At 38.4% G+C, this 14,042-nt stretch overlaps 4 protein-coding genes across 5 annotated transcripts; 2 read left to right on the plus strand and 2 right to left on the minus strand.

Annotated features, from left to right (window-relative positions):
- Window positions 1-1,174: 1,174 nt before the first annotated feature.
- Window positions 1,175-2,658, minus strand: LOC111792525 (uncharacterized protein At4g28440). The gene is made up of 2 exons (XM_023674042.2): window positions 2,299-2,658; window positions 1,175-1,620 (listed from the first exon to the last, which is right to left on the minus strand). The coding sequence occupies exons 1-2, from the start codon at window positions 2,546-2,548 to the stop codon at window positions 1,433-1,435; spliced, it is 438 nt and encodes a 145-aa protein (XP_023529810.1). The 5' UTR covers window positions 2,549-2,658; the 3' UTR covers window positions 1,175-1,432.
- Window positions 2,659-4,200: 1,542 nt separating this feature from the next.
- Window positions 4,201-5,463, plus strand: LOC111792526 (eukaryotic translation initiation factor 1A). Its single transcript, XM_023674044.2, has 2 exons — window positions 4,201-4,269; window positions 4,813-5,463. The coding sequence occupies exon 2, from the start codon at window positions 4,827-4,829 to the stop codon at window positions 5,262-5,264; it is 438 nt and encodes a 145-aa protein (XP_023529812.1). The 5' UTR covers window positions 4,201-4,269; window positions 4,813-4,826; the 3' UTR covers window positions 5,265-5,463.
- On the plus strand, window positions 4,207-13,412 carry LOC111792434 (transcription initiation factor TFIID subunit 6). Of its 2 annotated transcripts, none has more exons than XM_087123332.1 (13): window positions 4,207-4,269; window positions 7,618-7,795; window positions 7,986-8,072; window positions 8,784-8,885; window positions 8,967-9,075; window positions 9,663-9,763; window positions 9,848-9,985; window positions 10,084-10,179; window positions 10,505-10,629; window positions 11,765-11,897; window positions 12,383-12,508; window positions 12,597-12,711; window positions 12,919-13,412. In XM_087123332.1, the coding sequence occupies exons 2-13, from the start codon at window positions 7,670-7,672 to the stop codon at window positions 13,290-13,292; spliced, it is 1,632 nt and encodes a 543-aa protein (XP_086979458.1). In that variant the 5' UTR covers window positions 4,207-4,269; window positions 7,618-7,669; the 3' UTR covers window positions 13,293-13,412. The 2 variants fall into 2 exon arrangements, with proteins under 2 accessions (XP_086979458.1, XP_023529663.2); XM_023673895.2 differs by lacking the exon at window positions 4,207-4,269 and adding an exon at window positions 7,183-7,335.
- On the minus strand, window positions 13,386-13,994 carry LOC111792530 (uncharacterized). The gene has a single exon (XM_023674048.2). The coding sequence runs from the start codon at window positions 13,878-13,880 to the stop codon at window positions 13,467-13,469; it is 414 nt and encodes a 137-aa protein (XP_023529816.1). The 5' UTR covers window positions 13,881-13,994; the 3' UTR covers window positions 13,386-13,466.
- Between the last annotated feature and the right edge of the window lie 48 nt (window positions 13,995-14,042).

Consider the following 14,042-nt stretch of genomic DNA (forward strand, 5'->3'; position numbering starts at 1 on the left):
TATTTGATGCTGATGCTTGTTTTCCACCCCTCTAAAAAGTTATTATGGCTGTTAGGTGAGTCCCATTCAAATGATCTATTGGGGTGTAGAGGGCATTGTGATGCTAATTGGTAAATAGTAATATTCCACTTGGTTTGTCCAAGCCTCCTACCTGGTTTGTCCTAGCCTCCTACCTGGTTTGTCCTAGCCTCCTACCGCTACCTACCGCTAGTAGGTATTGTCTTTTTTGGGCTTTTTCTTTTGAACTTTCCGTCAAGATTCTTAAAATGCGTCTGCAAATGAGAGGTTTTCACCCTTATAAACAATGTTTCGTTCCCTTCTTCAATCAATGTGGGATCTTACAATCCACCCCCTTCGAAGCTCAGCGTCCTTATTGGCACACCTGGTGTCCACCCCATTCGGAGTTTTATTGTTTTATTGTTTTCTTTGGACTTTTCCTTTTGAGTTTCCCTTTAAAATTATTAAAACGCGTCTAGTATGAAGAAATTTGCATACTCTAGTAAAGAATGTTTTGTTCTCCTCTCTAACCGATTGAGATCTCACGTTAGCAGATATTATTTCTTTGGACTTTTCCTTTTGAGCTTCCCCTTACAATTATTAAAAAAACGTTTTGAGCTTCCCCTTACAATTATTAAAAAACGTTTGTTATGAAGAAATTTGTACTCTGCACACTCTTATAATTTCTTTGGACTTTTCCTTTTGAGCTTCCCCTTACAATTATTAAAAAACGTTTGTTATGAAGAAATTTGTACTCTGCACACTCTTGTAAAGAATGTCCAATTGCACACTCTGGTAAAGAATGTTTTGTTCTCCTCTCTAACCGATTGAGATCCCACCATTTGCATTTATCGGTCTAACGATAGATAGATTTTACGAATTCAGAATGTAATCATCCGCTCTATTTAAAATAGTGATTGTAAAGTTCAATAACGTGAAAATCTTGTTTTAATTTTTGCTTCTTTTGCACATAATCTTCAAGTCAATGTACTAATTTGAATGATTTAGACATGTTGAAATTCCATCTTAGAAAGGATCAAAATTTATGACGAGTAAACATCTGTGAGAGAGTTAAATGATGAAAGCTCGGTATACCTTTTGATAAGGAAACAATTGATGAAGAAGTTAGCTGAATGTCACCATAGTTAGACAAGTGATGCAACATAACGAAGATCCATGAGTAAAACCTTCTATATACTTTTCCAACCAATACAAGCAGAGAAATTAACATTTGGCCTTGCCTTCCAAGATCTGTATCACATTCAGACCCAAATTAAGCAGGTAGAACACTTAGTAGTCACAGCAATAGTCAACTTATATTACCCTCCAGCAAGATTTGTGTTCCCATATAAAACTGTATACCAGTAAAAAAGCAGTCCACCACACAATAGAGAAAGTAAATCCATATGATAAATTAACACTGCATACTTCGAAGTCACTCTTCAACATTAACCAGTTCATACTCAACCAGTGACAGATTGTTGTCCTCTTTAACCTCGAAGTCGGCTGGTTCAGCGACTTCAATTCGTCCCCATTTATCTACTGCTAACCTCATAGAACCCTTGAACATGTCAATCTTAGCATTCCGCAGGGTCACAGTGTTTCCTGGCTTCATGAGATCAACTGCAAAAATTACAAACATTGGTTCAGAATGACATGAAAACGCCATGAGCTCTGAACCTTTTCATTTTGTTGGTGATGGGTAGGGAGCAATGATTGAAGATTTTACTCCACAGCCTCTAGAACTCCCACAATAAGTTGAACACAAACTCAAATTTCCCACTAATGTAAGTTCTTGCTTCCATTTCAATAACCAACAATATCAAAATATCATCATCCAGCTTCAGAATATCTTTTGATGCAAAAGAATTTAGAGAAGTACGTTGCTTGTTTATACACAACCATAAGAACATAACCATTCAAACACAAATTAACTAAACAAAAGATCCCCCAAGCTTATATAATTTTTTTTTTTTTGGGACTCATTGTAACTACCAAAGGAAATTTCTCAATTACCAAGGAAAAGTTTTCATTCCTAGTTATAAAAAAAAAGTTACAGAGAAGAATACTTAATTCACCAAGAACAAAGATGAAGTTCGTAAACAAAAAAGAAAATCACTCACAGCAAAACATTCCAACAGAAACAAAGAGCACTCAATTCTATAAAAAAAAAAATCTAAGCAAAAGGAAATCCATATCCATCCAGTCTATCCAACTATTTTAGTAACCATACACAAAATCACCTCCAAAAAATGAGACAAATTAGGTTCACGAACATTCTACATCAACACAGAAACGTACCTTGGTCATTTCGAGCTGTGAAGACGATAGAACCAGTCTCATCACCAACAAGACATTCAGAGATGCGAGTTAATTGCTGAGGGCGAGCCGTAGGCATGGCGGATCGTCCTCCTTTATTGACAACCTTAACATTTTTGGAGCTCACGACCTTCACGGTGAGAGTGTGGCCGCTCGAACCAGGCTTTAGATCTTCAACTTTAATAAACACAGGCTTCCTCTTTGCTGGGGCATTCACTGCTGGCGTCGCCATGGAAATCGAAGTAACAGAACGAAACCCTGTCGCCGATGAAAGGGAAACGTGAAAATGGAGAATGAAATCGAACCTGAGGATCAAAACCCTAACCCTAAGAATTTAATTTCGGGTTGCACTCGCATTTGGGATTTTCAGATATTGGGCTTTACAAATATGGGCTCGGTTATATAGTTTGGGCTTTGGGCTTTGAGCTTTGGGCTTTGGGCTTTGGGCTTTTCAATCTTCAAATGGAACATAAAATATAAGAAAATAACTCTAATAATTGAATAATGAATCTTATTTATCATTAAAGTATATTTTTTTTAGTTAAATAATTTAATTAAGAAAGAGAACTCTCCCAATTAAATAATAAATGTAATTAATTAATATATAACCCAAATGAATGATTTATTTGTTTATTAAATAATTATTGTCGAATATTTTTCATATTAATGATATGGGAAACATAATTAATGGTATTAATATGAGCTCCATAAACCATGAATCCATTAATAATTCGGGACAAGTGAGCTAAGAAGCTCTAGGCAATTGTCACGACTATGGTTGGTCGATCATGGTTCGCAGTTTGCTGGGCTCTTTTCTTGCTTTTTATGAAGCCGTCCTTACTAATAATAATGAAGGGGCTTCTTTCTTCAAATATCCTATAAAAAAAAGTTGGGGTGGCATAAGCTCAACTTCTTCGATTAGGCTACCACCCGGGGTCCCTGACCTGATCAACGAGGGTTTCACTATCTCTTTGATTAGGGCCGAGTGGCGGCCTCGCCCCGAGTAGAAGTGCGATGTGTCTAGAAACTCGGGATCGTAAATGGATTCGAGTGCCTCCTTTTACCCACGGACAACTACTAGACCGCCTCACTCTGCCACCATGCCGCAGAACGGGAGCTCGTGTGGAACCTTTTTATCGGAAAAGGTTCTAGAGCTGTTAAGTTTGATTATGCAGAGCAACAAGGCACAAGAGAGGCATTGCTCGTAAATGATTTTTATATTAAGTACACAAGAGAGTCATCATGGCACAAACATTCACTCGATCTACTCGTAGCTTTTAGTCAACATCGACATGCCTACCTCATATTCCATTAAGTGGTGGGCAGGCTACCCATATCACTTTTTCATTTTTCTCTTCAAATACATCACAATGTGCTTGCATTTCTTTCTATGGTTCGAACGAACTCCGTTCGACATTTTAAGTTGATGTGCACATTGTTCTAAATGTAAATATGTAAGCCGAAAAAATATGGGTAAGCTAAATACAATAAATGTTTTTTTTTTTAGACTTAGAGGGTCTTTCTAATTATTCGTAGGAAAGCGCACAGAGCTTTTCTATCGACGATCTTTCGTTGTGCATGCGCGAGGTTTAGGCGTCGAAGTATCGTATAAGCAAGAAAGTCAATAGACTTTGGACAGCGTGTACGAAAAGACGGTTAAAAAAAAAAAAGTAAAAAAATCCCAATTATTTATGAATTTTTGTTTAGTGAAAATAGGAGTATATACTAGAAAACTTCCCATGCATCAATTGGACCAACTTTTTGGGCTTGTATATGGATCATAGAAACGAGCCCAAAGCCCGAACTCGTCATTTATGGGCTAAAACCCGACCCGACCCGGCCCGGCCACAAAGGATTCTCTCTACTACGGTTATAAGTGCTTCCTGAGATTCGAATTTAGACAGCTTTCTTTCTTCTGTTAGCTTGCTCGATCAAATTCTCTGTGCTGAGAAGGTACTCTTCGGCTGTTCTTTTCCTTCAAATTCATTACCATGTCCGTGCATGTCGATTTTAGGGATTTCTATGTATACTTCTCTTCGTTAGATGTTCTTTTGTTCTGTTTTTTAATCTGGTGCTGAAGAAGATGATGATAAGTTCATTAATTCGAGTGAATATTTTCGATTTTCGTAGTAGGTTGCCAGTTTTTTTGAATTCGTAGTCTTTAATTGCTTGCATCGCATGTAAAACGGTGGATTTCAATGAGTACCGATGCAAAAAGGTTATAGTAGTAAGAGTTTCATCAGAAAGCTGAAAGGGGATTTTCTGTTGTGCTAGTTAAACCCCACGCGAGGGTCATATTTACTGATTGGTTACTCATAAGTGTTGTCTGCCTCTTTTTCCTTTTTTTTTTGGCAAATCTGTTCTGATATTCATAGTTAATTCAGATTTAGCTAGTGATCTTCTCACATAGTTGTTTACCGAACAAACTCCCCTTTAATTTCTAGCTTAGTTTGTGAAGCTGTGTTTATGGTGGCTAATTTTCCATTATCTTGATAGAATAATTTGCAAGCATGCCAAAGAACAAGGGAAAGGGAGGTAAGAATAGGAAGAGAGGTAAGAATGAGGCAGATGATGAGAAGCGTGAGCTTGTGTTTAAGGAAGATGGGCAAGAATATGCTCAAGTGCTCCGAATGCTAGGTAATGGTCGGTGTGAAGCGATGTGTATCGATGGGACTAAACGTCTTTGTCATATTCGGGGAAAAATGCACAAGAAAGTTTGGATTGCAGCTGGGGATATCATACTCGTTGGTCTTCGTGACTATCAAGACGACAAAGCTGACGTGATTCTCAAATACATGCCTGATGAAGCTAGGCTTTTGAAAGCTTATGGTGAGCTACCTGAGAATACACGTCTTAACGAGGGTATTGTTGGGGGTATGGATGATGACGATGAAGGTGGTGGTGATGCTTATATTGAGTTTGAGGACGAAGATATTGATAGGATCTAGATGCAGAGTCCTCTGTTTCAAATAATATCTTAGTAAAGAATAACTATACTATAGTGGGGTGAAGTTGTATTATCGAATGCCATTTCATAGTAGTCCGAGAATGGAGATGGAATCGGTTATAACCCATGAAACGTCTGGTCTTTTGTACTATATGATTGCATATGCCCCTTCTGGGTCAATAAATACCTCTATTCTATCATATGCATATTTAAAGAGAAGCCAGCTCTTTATGACTACCCAATTTCTGAGATGGTCTAGTACCATTCTTCTTCTTGTTCTTCTTTTTAAGTGCTATATGTGAGCTATGAATAGATGTCCATCTCGAGGAAGAAGTACTTCGTTTTGACACTATAAAGAATTGTACTTTTTCTTCTTCTGTTGTCTTGTGTTGCTTCAATGGTGTTTATCAGTCTGAACTAAGGTCAATAATAAGGATTTTACTTTGGATCGAAACATTGATCTCGAAGGTTGGAAAGTTATAATTGTACAGCGATTTTGCTATTAATCTATAATGCTTCTTTTCACTATTCATCCATCTTATGTTTAGGTGGTTGCTGTTAGACGAACACGACTCTCCACAATGGTATGATATTGTCCACTTTGACCCTAAGCTCTCGTGGCTTTGCTTTGGGCTTCCCCAAAAGGCCTCATACCAATAGAGTTAGTATTCTTCACTTATAAACCCATAATCATTCCCTAAATTAGCCTGGGACTTCCATCATCCAACACCTCCCCTCGAACAAAGTGTTTTTTTATCAAGGCTCGACTCCTTTGGAGTCTTAGTCATTTTTTACTGTCTTCGAGGAAGCTTGGCTCCTTTTCTTTTGGAGTTCTTTGTTCGATATTTGAGGATTTACAAATCTATTGGCACGACTAAGTTTAGGGCAGGGCTCTGATACCATGTTAGACGAACACGACTCTCCACAATAGTATGATATTGTCCACTTTGAGCCTAAGCTCTCATGGCTTTGCTTTGGGTTTCCCCAAAAGGCCTCATACCAATGGAGTTAGTATTCCTCACTTATAAACCGATAATCATTCCCTAAATTAGTCTGGGACTTCCATCATCCAACCGTTGCTATCTGTTTATGACAGTTCTTATCCTTAGTATACAAGGGGTTGCCTTAACATATCAAAGATGATTGACTAGATGGTTTCCATTTCAATTTCAATATGCATCTTTACATTTGAATCAAACAATTGGGGTACAATTGAAATTGAAAACTAAAGCAAGTGAAAGAACAACTAAAAAGGAGAAGAAAGTTCAGCTTGGCATTTCAACAAACAGGTTGCCGACAATAACAAAAAAATGAACAATTCAGTACAAAATCGAAAAAAACCAAAATCCCACCTTACATTGTTCTCATGCTTCCTGAACGAGCGATTCCTCAAGAACACATTCCTAACCAATTCTCCTTTAATTCCCATTTTAATTCAGTAAAAACAGCAAAACCCAGAACAGAAATCCTCGGAAAACAGCCTTCTTTTAGTCTTAACTCTACTGAAAGTCATGCCCAGAGAGAGAGAGAGAGAGAGAGAGAGAGAGAGAGAGAGAGAGAGAGAGAGAGAGAGACCTGCAAGTAATTGCCACAACTCAGATAAGCTGCAAATCGGGGGCAGAGTGTTTTAGAGCAGGGCATGGACTAAATCTCAAGCATAACCAACATCGTGAAATCTTCTCAAGCATCGTTGCCTATTTTTACTCAGTACCGTCTAGATATAAAAAGAAAATTTTGAAATTTAGTTTTTTTATTATTTGATGATTTTTTTAAAATTTTGTACTAATTCTTTGTGTAACAATTGTTTTTTGAAATTTAGTCCGTATAGTTTAAAATTTTAAATTTAGCCCTCTTAATATGGTCTAATTGTCAAAAGCGTGTTTGCCTGGAGATCCGAATGAAGCATGTTCGGATCCGAAAAGCGGGTTACCCGTTTCATCCGGGTTCGCTTAATTCTACATTTATGTACCTGCCGTTTCTACTGGATCCATTCTGCGGGATTTTCCTCTTATAAATTGCTAAAGCTTCAAACTTCCTGCTCCTCCGCTTACTCCCCACTCATCATCGTTACCGTAAGCTCTTCGCTCTTTGAAATTTTGCTGCTTGTTGCTTGTTGATTGTTGATTCAATTTCAATAGCGTAGTTTTGTTTGTCGGCAGTGGAATTTTCGGGGAAGTATAGGGAATTTCTTCATTTTTACAATTAGTATTTTGTTGGGTCTTTGCAAATTTGCCCACTAGGAGCTTTTTTGGTCAAGCTTAGACCTAAGCTTGAGAGGGTCTTTCCCCCTTCTTCTTCTATGAATCTTGTGCATTTTTACGGAGGTTTTTGTTAATTGGCGATTTACATTGTAGGACGTATGTACTTACTTGGGGCGCTCAGTACATGAGATTTTGAAGCAAGAAAATGAGTATAGTTCCTAAAGAAAACGTTGAGGTCATTGCGCAATGTATAGGGATCAATAACTTGTCCCCAGATGTCGCATTGGCAGTTGCTCCTGATGTGGAGTATCGTTTGCGGGAGATCATGCAGGTAATTTTCTTGTTTACGGAATGGATGTTGGCATTCATGCTAGATAATGTGCAGCTAAACTGAATGAGGGGTCACACATCTTTGTTCTAGTGGTTCTAAATTATGATACCTAAAAGTCTGTAAATATAATGTGATTTTGTAGAATATGAAATGATGGATGAGCTAAATCTTTCTCTTACTCCAATTTTAGGAGGCCATCAAATGTATGCGTCACTCCAAGAGAACTACGTTGACAGCCGATGATGTTGATGGTGCACTAAACCTGAGAAATGTGGAGGTAAATACAATGAGTTTTAAACGTTGATGATCTTGATTTAGGGTGATCTAATAGACTGTAGTTGCCATTCTTTGATTGATGCACCATTTAAGGAAGCCATAAGTTTTGTTATGTAAAAGGATTTAAATTGGGACCATCTGAATTTTTCGTACCACTTCCTGTGTCTTTGATGCCTACTGCATCGTATTGACATTGGCGATCAAAATAATTGGATCACTTGAAATATCCATGAATTGGTGATGGAAGACTTTCCACTTAATTGAATAAGGGAAGGGGAGAGGGAACCAAAGTTTAGCGAGTTTTCGGCTATAAGCTGCTACCGTCGAGCTTTCTTTGCCAGCTTCCTTTCATTCGCTTCGCGGGAGTCGCACAACACATCATTGGAAATCAGAGGACTCACACTACCTGCCTAACCCCTTGTTAATCACTCCATTCATCCAAAAGAGATTGGGCGTATGTATTTACATGACGCCTGCAGATTTGACTATACCTACACTCAGAGCCAATCCCCTATTGATCCTGCCACCACGCCGGAGCTCGTGTGGAATCTTTTCATTCTGGCGTAACTGCGGTGAAACATAACAAAATCTTACAGTCGCGTAATAGAAGGGCGATTAAAAAAAAATCTCCTTTAACGTACCCTTTTTCCTTTTTTCAATTTGTAATAAAAGGAACATTATTCACTCTTCCTTTTTGATGTTGATGTGGCAGCCAATGTATGGCTTTGCTTCTGGAGGCCCCTTGAGATTTAAAAGAGCTATTGGACATAGGGATCTGTTTTACCTTGAGGACAAGGACCTGGAATTTAAAGATGTAAGTAATTTTTTCACCATTCTAGCTGGTCCATTCTGGTCAACGTCTTTAAATGAATGTGAACGTGTCTTCTACTCATAGGTCATTGATGCCCCATTGCCAAAAGCTCCTCTTGATACTGCAGTTTTTTGCCACTGGCTAGCGATTGAAGGTGTACAGCCTGCAATACCAGAAAATGCTCCTGTAGAAGGTTTGTATAAAATCTGACTAAAATGTGATTGTTGTTACTCCCAGGTCTGGCAGATGGTTTTATTTGGATACCCAAAATTTAAACAACTGAAATTTCGATAGCAGCCATTTACATGGTAGCATGTAGAAGATATTTCTGTGTTCGTTGGTTTTGAAAAAAAAAATATTTTCAGCAAGAGTTCAAGGGCCGAAAACTGACTACAGTTAACAAAACAAAGTCTTTTTCCATTGTTGGTTATGGAGGAGTTTGCTTATGATCGAAGGGTCGTATGGTTAAATTTATTTTAATATTTCCAATAGGAAGATAGAATTGGATGTACTTTTATTCTTTATTCTTTCATTTAGTCTTTCCCTTTTTCCCTAGTTGCATAGTTGCAGTAGTGTTAGGAACCACGACTCTCTCCACAATGACATGATATTGTCCACTTTGAGCATAAGCTCTCATGACTTTGTTTTGGGCTTTCCCAAAAGGCCTCATTTATAAACTCATGATCATTCCTTAAATTAGTCAATGTGGGACTCTCTCTTGACAATCCTCAACAAGTAGTCCAAGTTATTTAACGTGTATATTGTCCTTCCTATCTACAGTAATTTTACCACCTTCTGATGTCAAAATTAATGAACAAAAGGAGGGGCTTCCTGTTGACATTAAATTACCAGTTAAGCATATACTGTCCAAGGAGCTTCAGGTAATTGACTTGTTATTTGCTTATATTGTTCTGTTAAAGTTTAATCGTTTGCTAACTTACATGTTTTCATTACATTATTTGCAGCTATATTTTGACAAAATCACAGAGCTTGTTGTTAGTAGGTCGAATTCAGTTCTTTTTAAGAAGGCATTAGTGAGTTTATCTACGGACTCAGGACTTCACCCATTGGTTCCTTATTTTACATGCTTTATAGCTGATGAGGTATGAATGTTTGAGCATACAAGATCTGCAGATTCCATTAGAAGTTCTTATGAATTTTTATTTAGAATTTTTTGTTCTTGATTCTCCAACTATATCAGGTTGCACGTGGACTGGGTGATTATTCCCTTCTTTTTGCTTTAATGCGTGTTGTTTGGAGTCTTCTTCAGAATCCTCACATCCACATTGAACCTTATGTGAGTTGAATTCAATGTATCTGTTAAGTCATCTGTTTTTTCTAAAGGTTGAACTGAGGCTCACGAATGTCTAGGTTAGCGGTATTTTGAGAACTCATTGATGTTCTATAGCAGCCAGGTTACCATCATCATCCTGGCCTGCTTTATCTTCCATGATTCTCATAATTCTTCAACTTGTTCAAAGGATATTTAGTTTGCATTCTATTATTACATTGTGAGTCAGCCATGTTTTGAGGCAACTATAAGGATAATATTTATGGTTTTGCTTGGTGCTGTCTGTGGAAGGTGTTAATCTGTCTCTGAGGCAGGTGTCTTTTCTTGTCAGCTACACCAAATGATGCCATCTGTTGTGACCTGCCTCGTCGCAAAAAGGTTAGGGAATAGGCTTTCAGACAACCACTGGGAACTTAGAGACTTCACAGCAAAAGTGGTTGCTCTAATCTGTAAAAGGTGATTGATTTTGCCAGATCTACTTAATCAAATGCTTATCAATTTTGAGTATGGCCTATCAACATGATTTGATTATATATTCTATTCGTTTACTTTTTATCAATCACTGGTAGCATTTGCATTTCTTCATTTCAACCTCCTTTTTGAATTAAATAGTTCAGGCGTATGTAGAAAGCATATCAAACTGGATTTGGTATTTATAAATTTTACTTTACATTGCTATGGAGACAATAGGTTACTTTAATATTATGTTTTCATTAAACCTGCTCGGCCATGATGGAGGTTGTTCTCCTCCATCCTCTTAGGATAAGGGGCATATTGTGAGATCCCACATTGGTTGAAGAGGGGAACGATCTCACGTTGGTTGAAGAGGGGAACGATCTCACATTGGTTGAAGAGGGGAACGGAACATTCCTTATAAGGGTGCGAAAACCTCTCCCTAGCAGATGCATTTTAAAATCTTGAGGGGAAGCCTAGTAGGGAAAGCCCAAAGAGGAGAATATCTGCTAACGGTGAGATTGGGCTGTTACAAATTATATTAGAGCCAGACACCGGGCGGTGTGCCAGCGAGGACGCTGAGCCCCCAAGGGGGGTGGATTGTGAGATCCCACCTTGGTTGGAGAGGGGAACGAAGCATTCCTTATAAGAGTGGAAATCTCTCCCTAGCAGACACATTTTAAAATTTTGAGGGGAAGCCCATAAGGAAAAGCCTAAAGAGGATAATATCTGCTACCGGTGGGTTTGGGCTATTATACATATACTTGCCATTGTCTGGGGATGTGGTTAGAGAGGAGTTGAGAGATCTCAATTTCTTGTTAGATTTAAGGCATCTCTTTGAGCATCTATTATGGAGACTCTTCGAAATTATCCTTTAGGCCGTGTTTTTTCGGATTGGACCCCTTTTCTGAATAGTTAGTTTCGGATGTGGCGTTCCCTTTTGTTGGGCTGTTTTCTTCATGCCCTTTTGTGTTCTTTCATTTTACTCTCAATGTAAGCATGTTCTGAATAAAAAACAACCTATTAGGCTAAAACAAATGTTTAGACCATGGTACAATTCTTTGTCGTCTGCCATTTTCCTTCCCAAGGCGTCTTGCTTTTGGATCTTTTCTGTAAGATTGCAGTTCCAATGTTGCAGGTTCGGTCATGTTTACAACACCCTGCAGACAAAGCTCACAAAAACTCTTCTCAATGCATTTTTAGACCCAAAACGGTCTCTGACTCAACATTATGGTGCAGTTCAAGGCTTAGCAGCCTTGGGGATGAATGTGGTACGCTCTTCTCATACGCTTCATTAATTAGACTATGGGGTTGAAGGTTGGAGAAAGATGCAAAAAAGAAAATGACTTAATGGAAAGAAACCTAACGTGTTTGTCTCGAAAGTATGCAAAGCCACACCATGGGAGAAGGGAAGAGATTTAGGGAAATATTTGCCTCTGTATGCTATTTGAGATTTAAAACATACCAAGTCATGTTGAACTTTAAACAATGCGTCGGAACGACATGTTGATTTCATCTAATTTGAATTTGCACATTCATGCATTTCATCCTTGATTTAGAGGGTATTTCTTTAACGATGTCCCTCGTGATTTTCTTTTTCTCCTCGTTCCCAGCTGATTTTTTGCATATCTCTCATTTGTAATTTCATTAGAAGTAGAAAACTGCAATGGTCTTTTGACTTCTTAGTTATTTATGATTGGTATATTTCAGTAATTCATGCATGGATATCAGTTTATAATAGTGATATTCTATATAGGTTCACCTCCTTGTACTACCAAATCTTGAGCCATATCTGAGATTTTTGGAACCTGAGATGCTTCTTGCTAGTCAAAAGAATGAGATGAAACGGCATGAAGCTTGGCGTGTTTATGGAGCCTTGCTAGTGAGTTTTCATGCAACTTTCTCAGTTTCTTACCAGAATGTTCTGTAGAAACTGATGCAATCTTATAATGACATAATACATTTTTCAGCGAGCGGTCGGTCAATACATATATGATCGTGTCAAGATTTTTCCTCCTCTGCCTAGCACGCTTGCAGGTTCTGTCCTTCGGACGAATGCAACAGTTATCACCACAGCATTCTCAAGTACGTTCTTTGCAACTTTCTTTGAATTGAACTACTGAGATACAAAAAAAACCATCAACTTCAGTCTTTTTTTTCTCTAAGCTAGAAATTTTTGTTCCTAGAATGACTTAATGTAAATATTTGATACATCCTAAGTTTTGGAGTATTTTAGTTCTCGATGAAGTTCACGTGCTAAAATTCATCTATTTTTGACGCGTGTAATGTTAGACAAGCGCAAGTCGAATGCAGACCACTTAGAAGGGCAGCCTCCCCTCAAGAAGATGGTAATCGATGGCCCGATGGGTGTCACGCCAACTAATTCATCGGCATCATACATGGAAGGAACAGTCAATCCAGCTGCCTCTGGCAATTCCAATCTGATTTCGCCTACATCTTCTCGACCGACGCAAGACGAAATGATTTCAGGCAGCACTAGTAGTAAGGGCAAGCGTGACGATCAAATTCTTAAAAGGTCAGCTGTCCTATCTCAAGTCTGGAAAGAGGATCTTAATTCTGGAAAGTTGTTAACATCTATGTTAGATTTGTTTGGTGAAAGTATGTTCTGCTTTATTCCATCTCCTGAATTGTCCCTGTTCTTGTAGTAACTATCATCTATTTGCAAGTAGAAAATACGGTTCGTGTTGCTGTAGAATTACGTGTAAGCTAACGGCTATATATATACGTTTTTCGGAATCTAGAGGAAATTTTTATGCATTGACATTCATTTGCTGAAAAAGAACTAATACAGTTCTTATGCATAAGAGCAATCAGAATGCTCAAGTTGTCATTATAGCAACTTCTCTCTCAACAGCCTTCATCAAGAAGCTGCCCTCTTCTAGCACCATTTGAACAGGTAAAGCTCCAATCCCATTAGCCATAGCTAGCATCATCCTTTTGTTCTCAGCCTTAAACTCATCCAGATCAACCGTTCCACTCGAGTTCCGATCAAACTGCAAAAACATAGAACTATAGACAGAAGAAAGCTCATCTGGATCAGGCTTCACGTCGATTCCAAAATCGGCCTCGATGACCCTGAGGCTCTGCAACTCCTTCAACATCTCACTATAGGAAAGGAGACCGTCATGATTCGTGTCGAGGTGAGCAAACCGGTCTCCTATGCAGGCACCAAAGGCTGCCTCATCTTCGACGAAGTTGACAATGGTGGCACTGTCCAATATCTCCACACTCATTTCTGATCTTTAGCTGAAGAACAGAGGAGATAGGAGGAAGGTAACGGGGAATGATCTTGAATTGGGTCAGATTATCATATAAATAATCTCTCTTGGAACCTGCATCGCTGTGGCCATTTGTTTTTTTATTTCAGTGTTTTTTGACCAAAAAAAGCCCAAACA

This window comes from Cucurbita pepo, chromosome 4 (genome assembly GCF_057944985.1).
Source record: "Cucurbita pepo subsp. pepo isolate OVF chromosome 4, ASM5794498v1, whole genome shotgun sequence".
Taxonomy (NCBI): Eukaryota; Viridiplantae; Streptophyta; class Magnoliopsida; order Cucurbitales; family Cucurbitaceae; genus Cucurbita; species Cucurbita pepo.

Coding starts and splice junctions, on each gene's coding strand:
- LOC111792526 (XM_023674044.2), top strand. CDS start 4,827: ATGCCAAAGAACAAGGGAAAGGGAGGTAAGAATAGGAAGAGAGGTAAG.
- LOC111792530 (XM_023674048.2), bottom strand. CDS start 13,880: ATGAGTGTGGAGATATTGGACAGTGCCACCATTGTCAACTTCGTCGAA.
- LOC111792525 (XM_023674042.2), bottom strand. CDS start 2,548: ATGGCGACGCCAGCAGTGAATGCCCCAGCAAAGAGGAAGCCTGTGTTT. Junction 1,621..2,298: donor CACAGCTCGAAATGACCAAG/GTACGTTTCTGT, acceptor TAATTTTTGCAG/TTGATCTCATGAAGCCAGGA.
- LOC111792434 (XM_087123332.1), top strand. CDS start 7,670: ATGAGTATAGTTCCTAAAGAAAACGTTGAGGTCATTGCGCAATGTATA. Junction 9,764..9,847: donor TACTGTCCAAGGAGCTTCAG/GTAATTGACTTG, acceptor CATTATTTGCAG/CTATATTTTGACAAAATCAC. Junction 12,712..12,918: donor TATCACCACAGCATTCTCAA/GTACGTTCTTTG, acceptor GTGTAATGTTAG/ACAAGCGCAAGTCGAATGCA.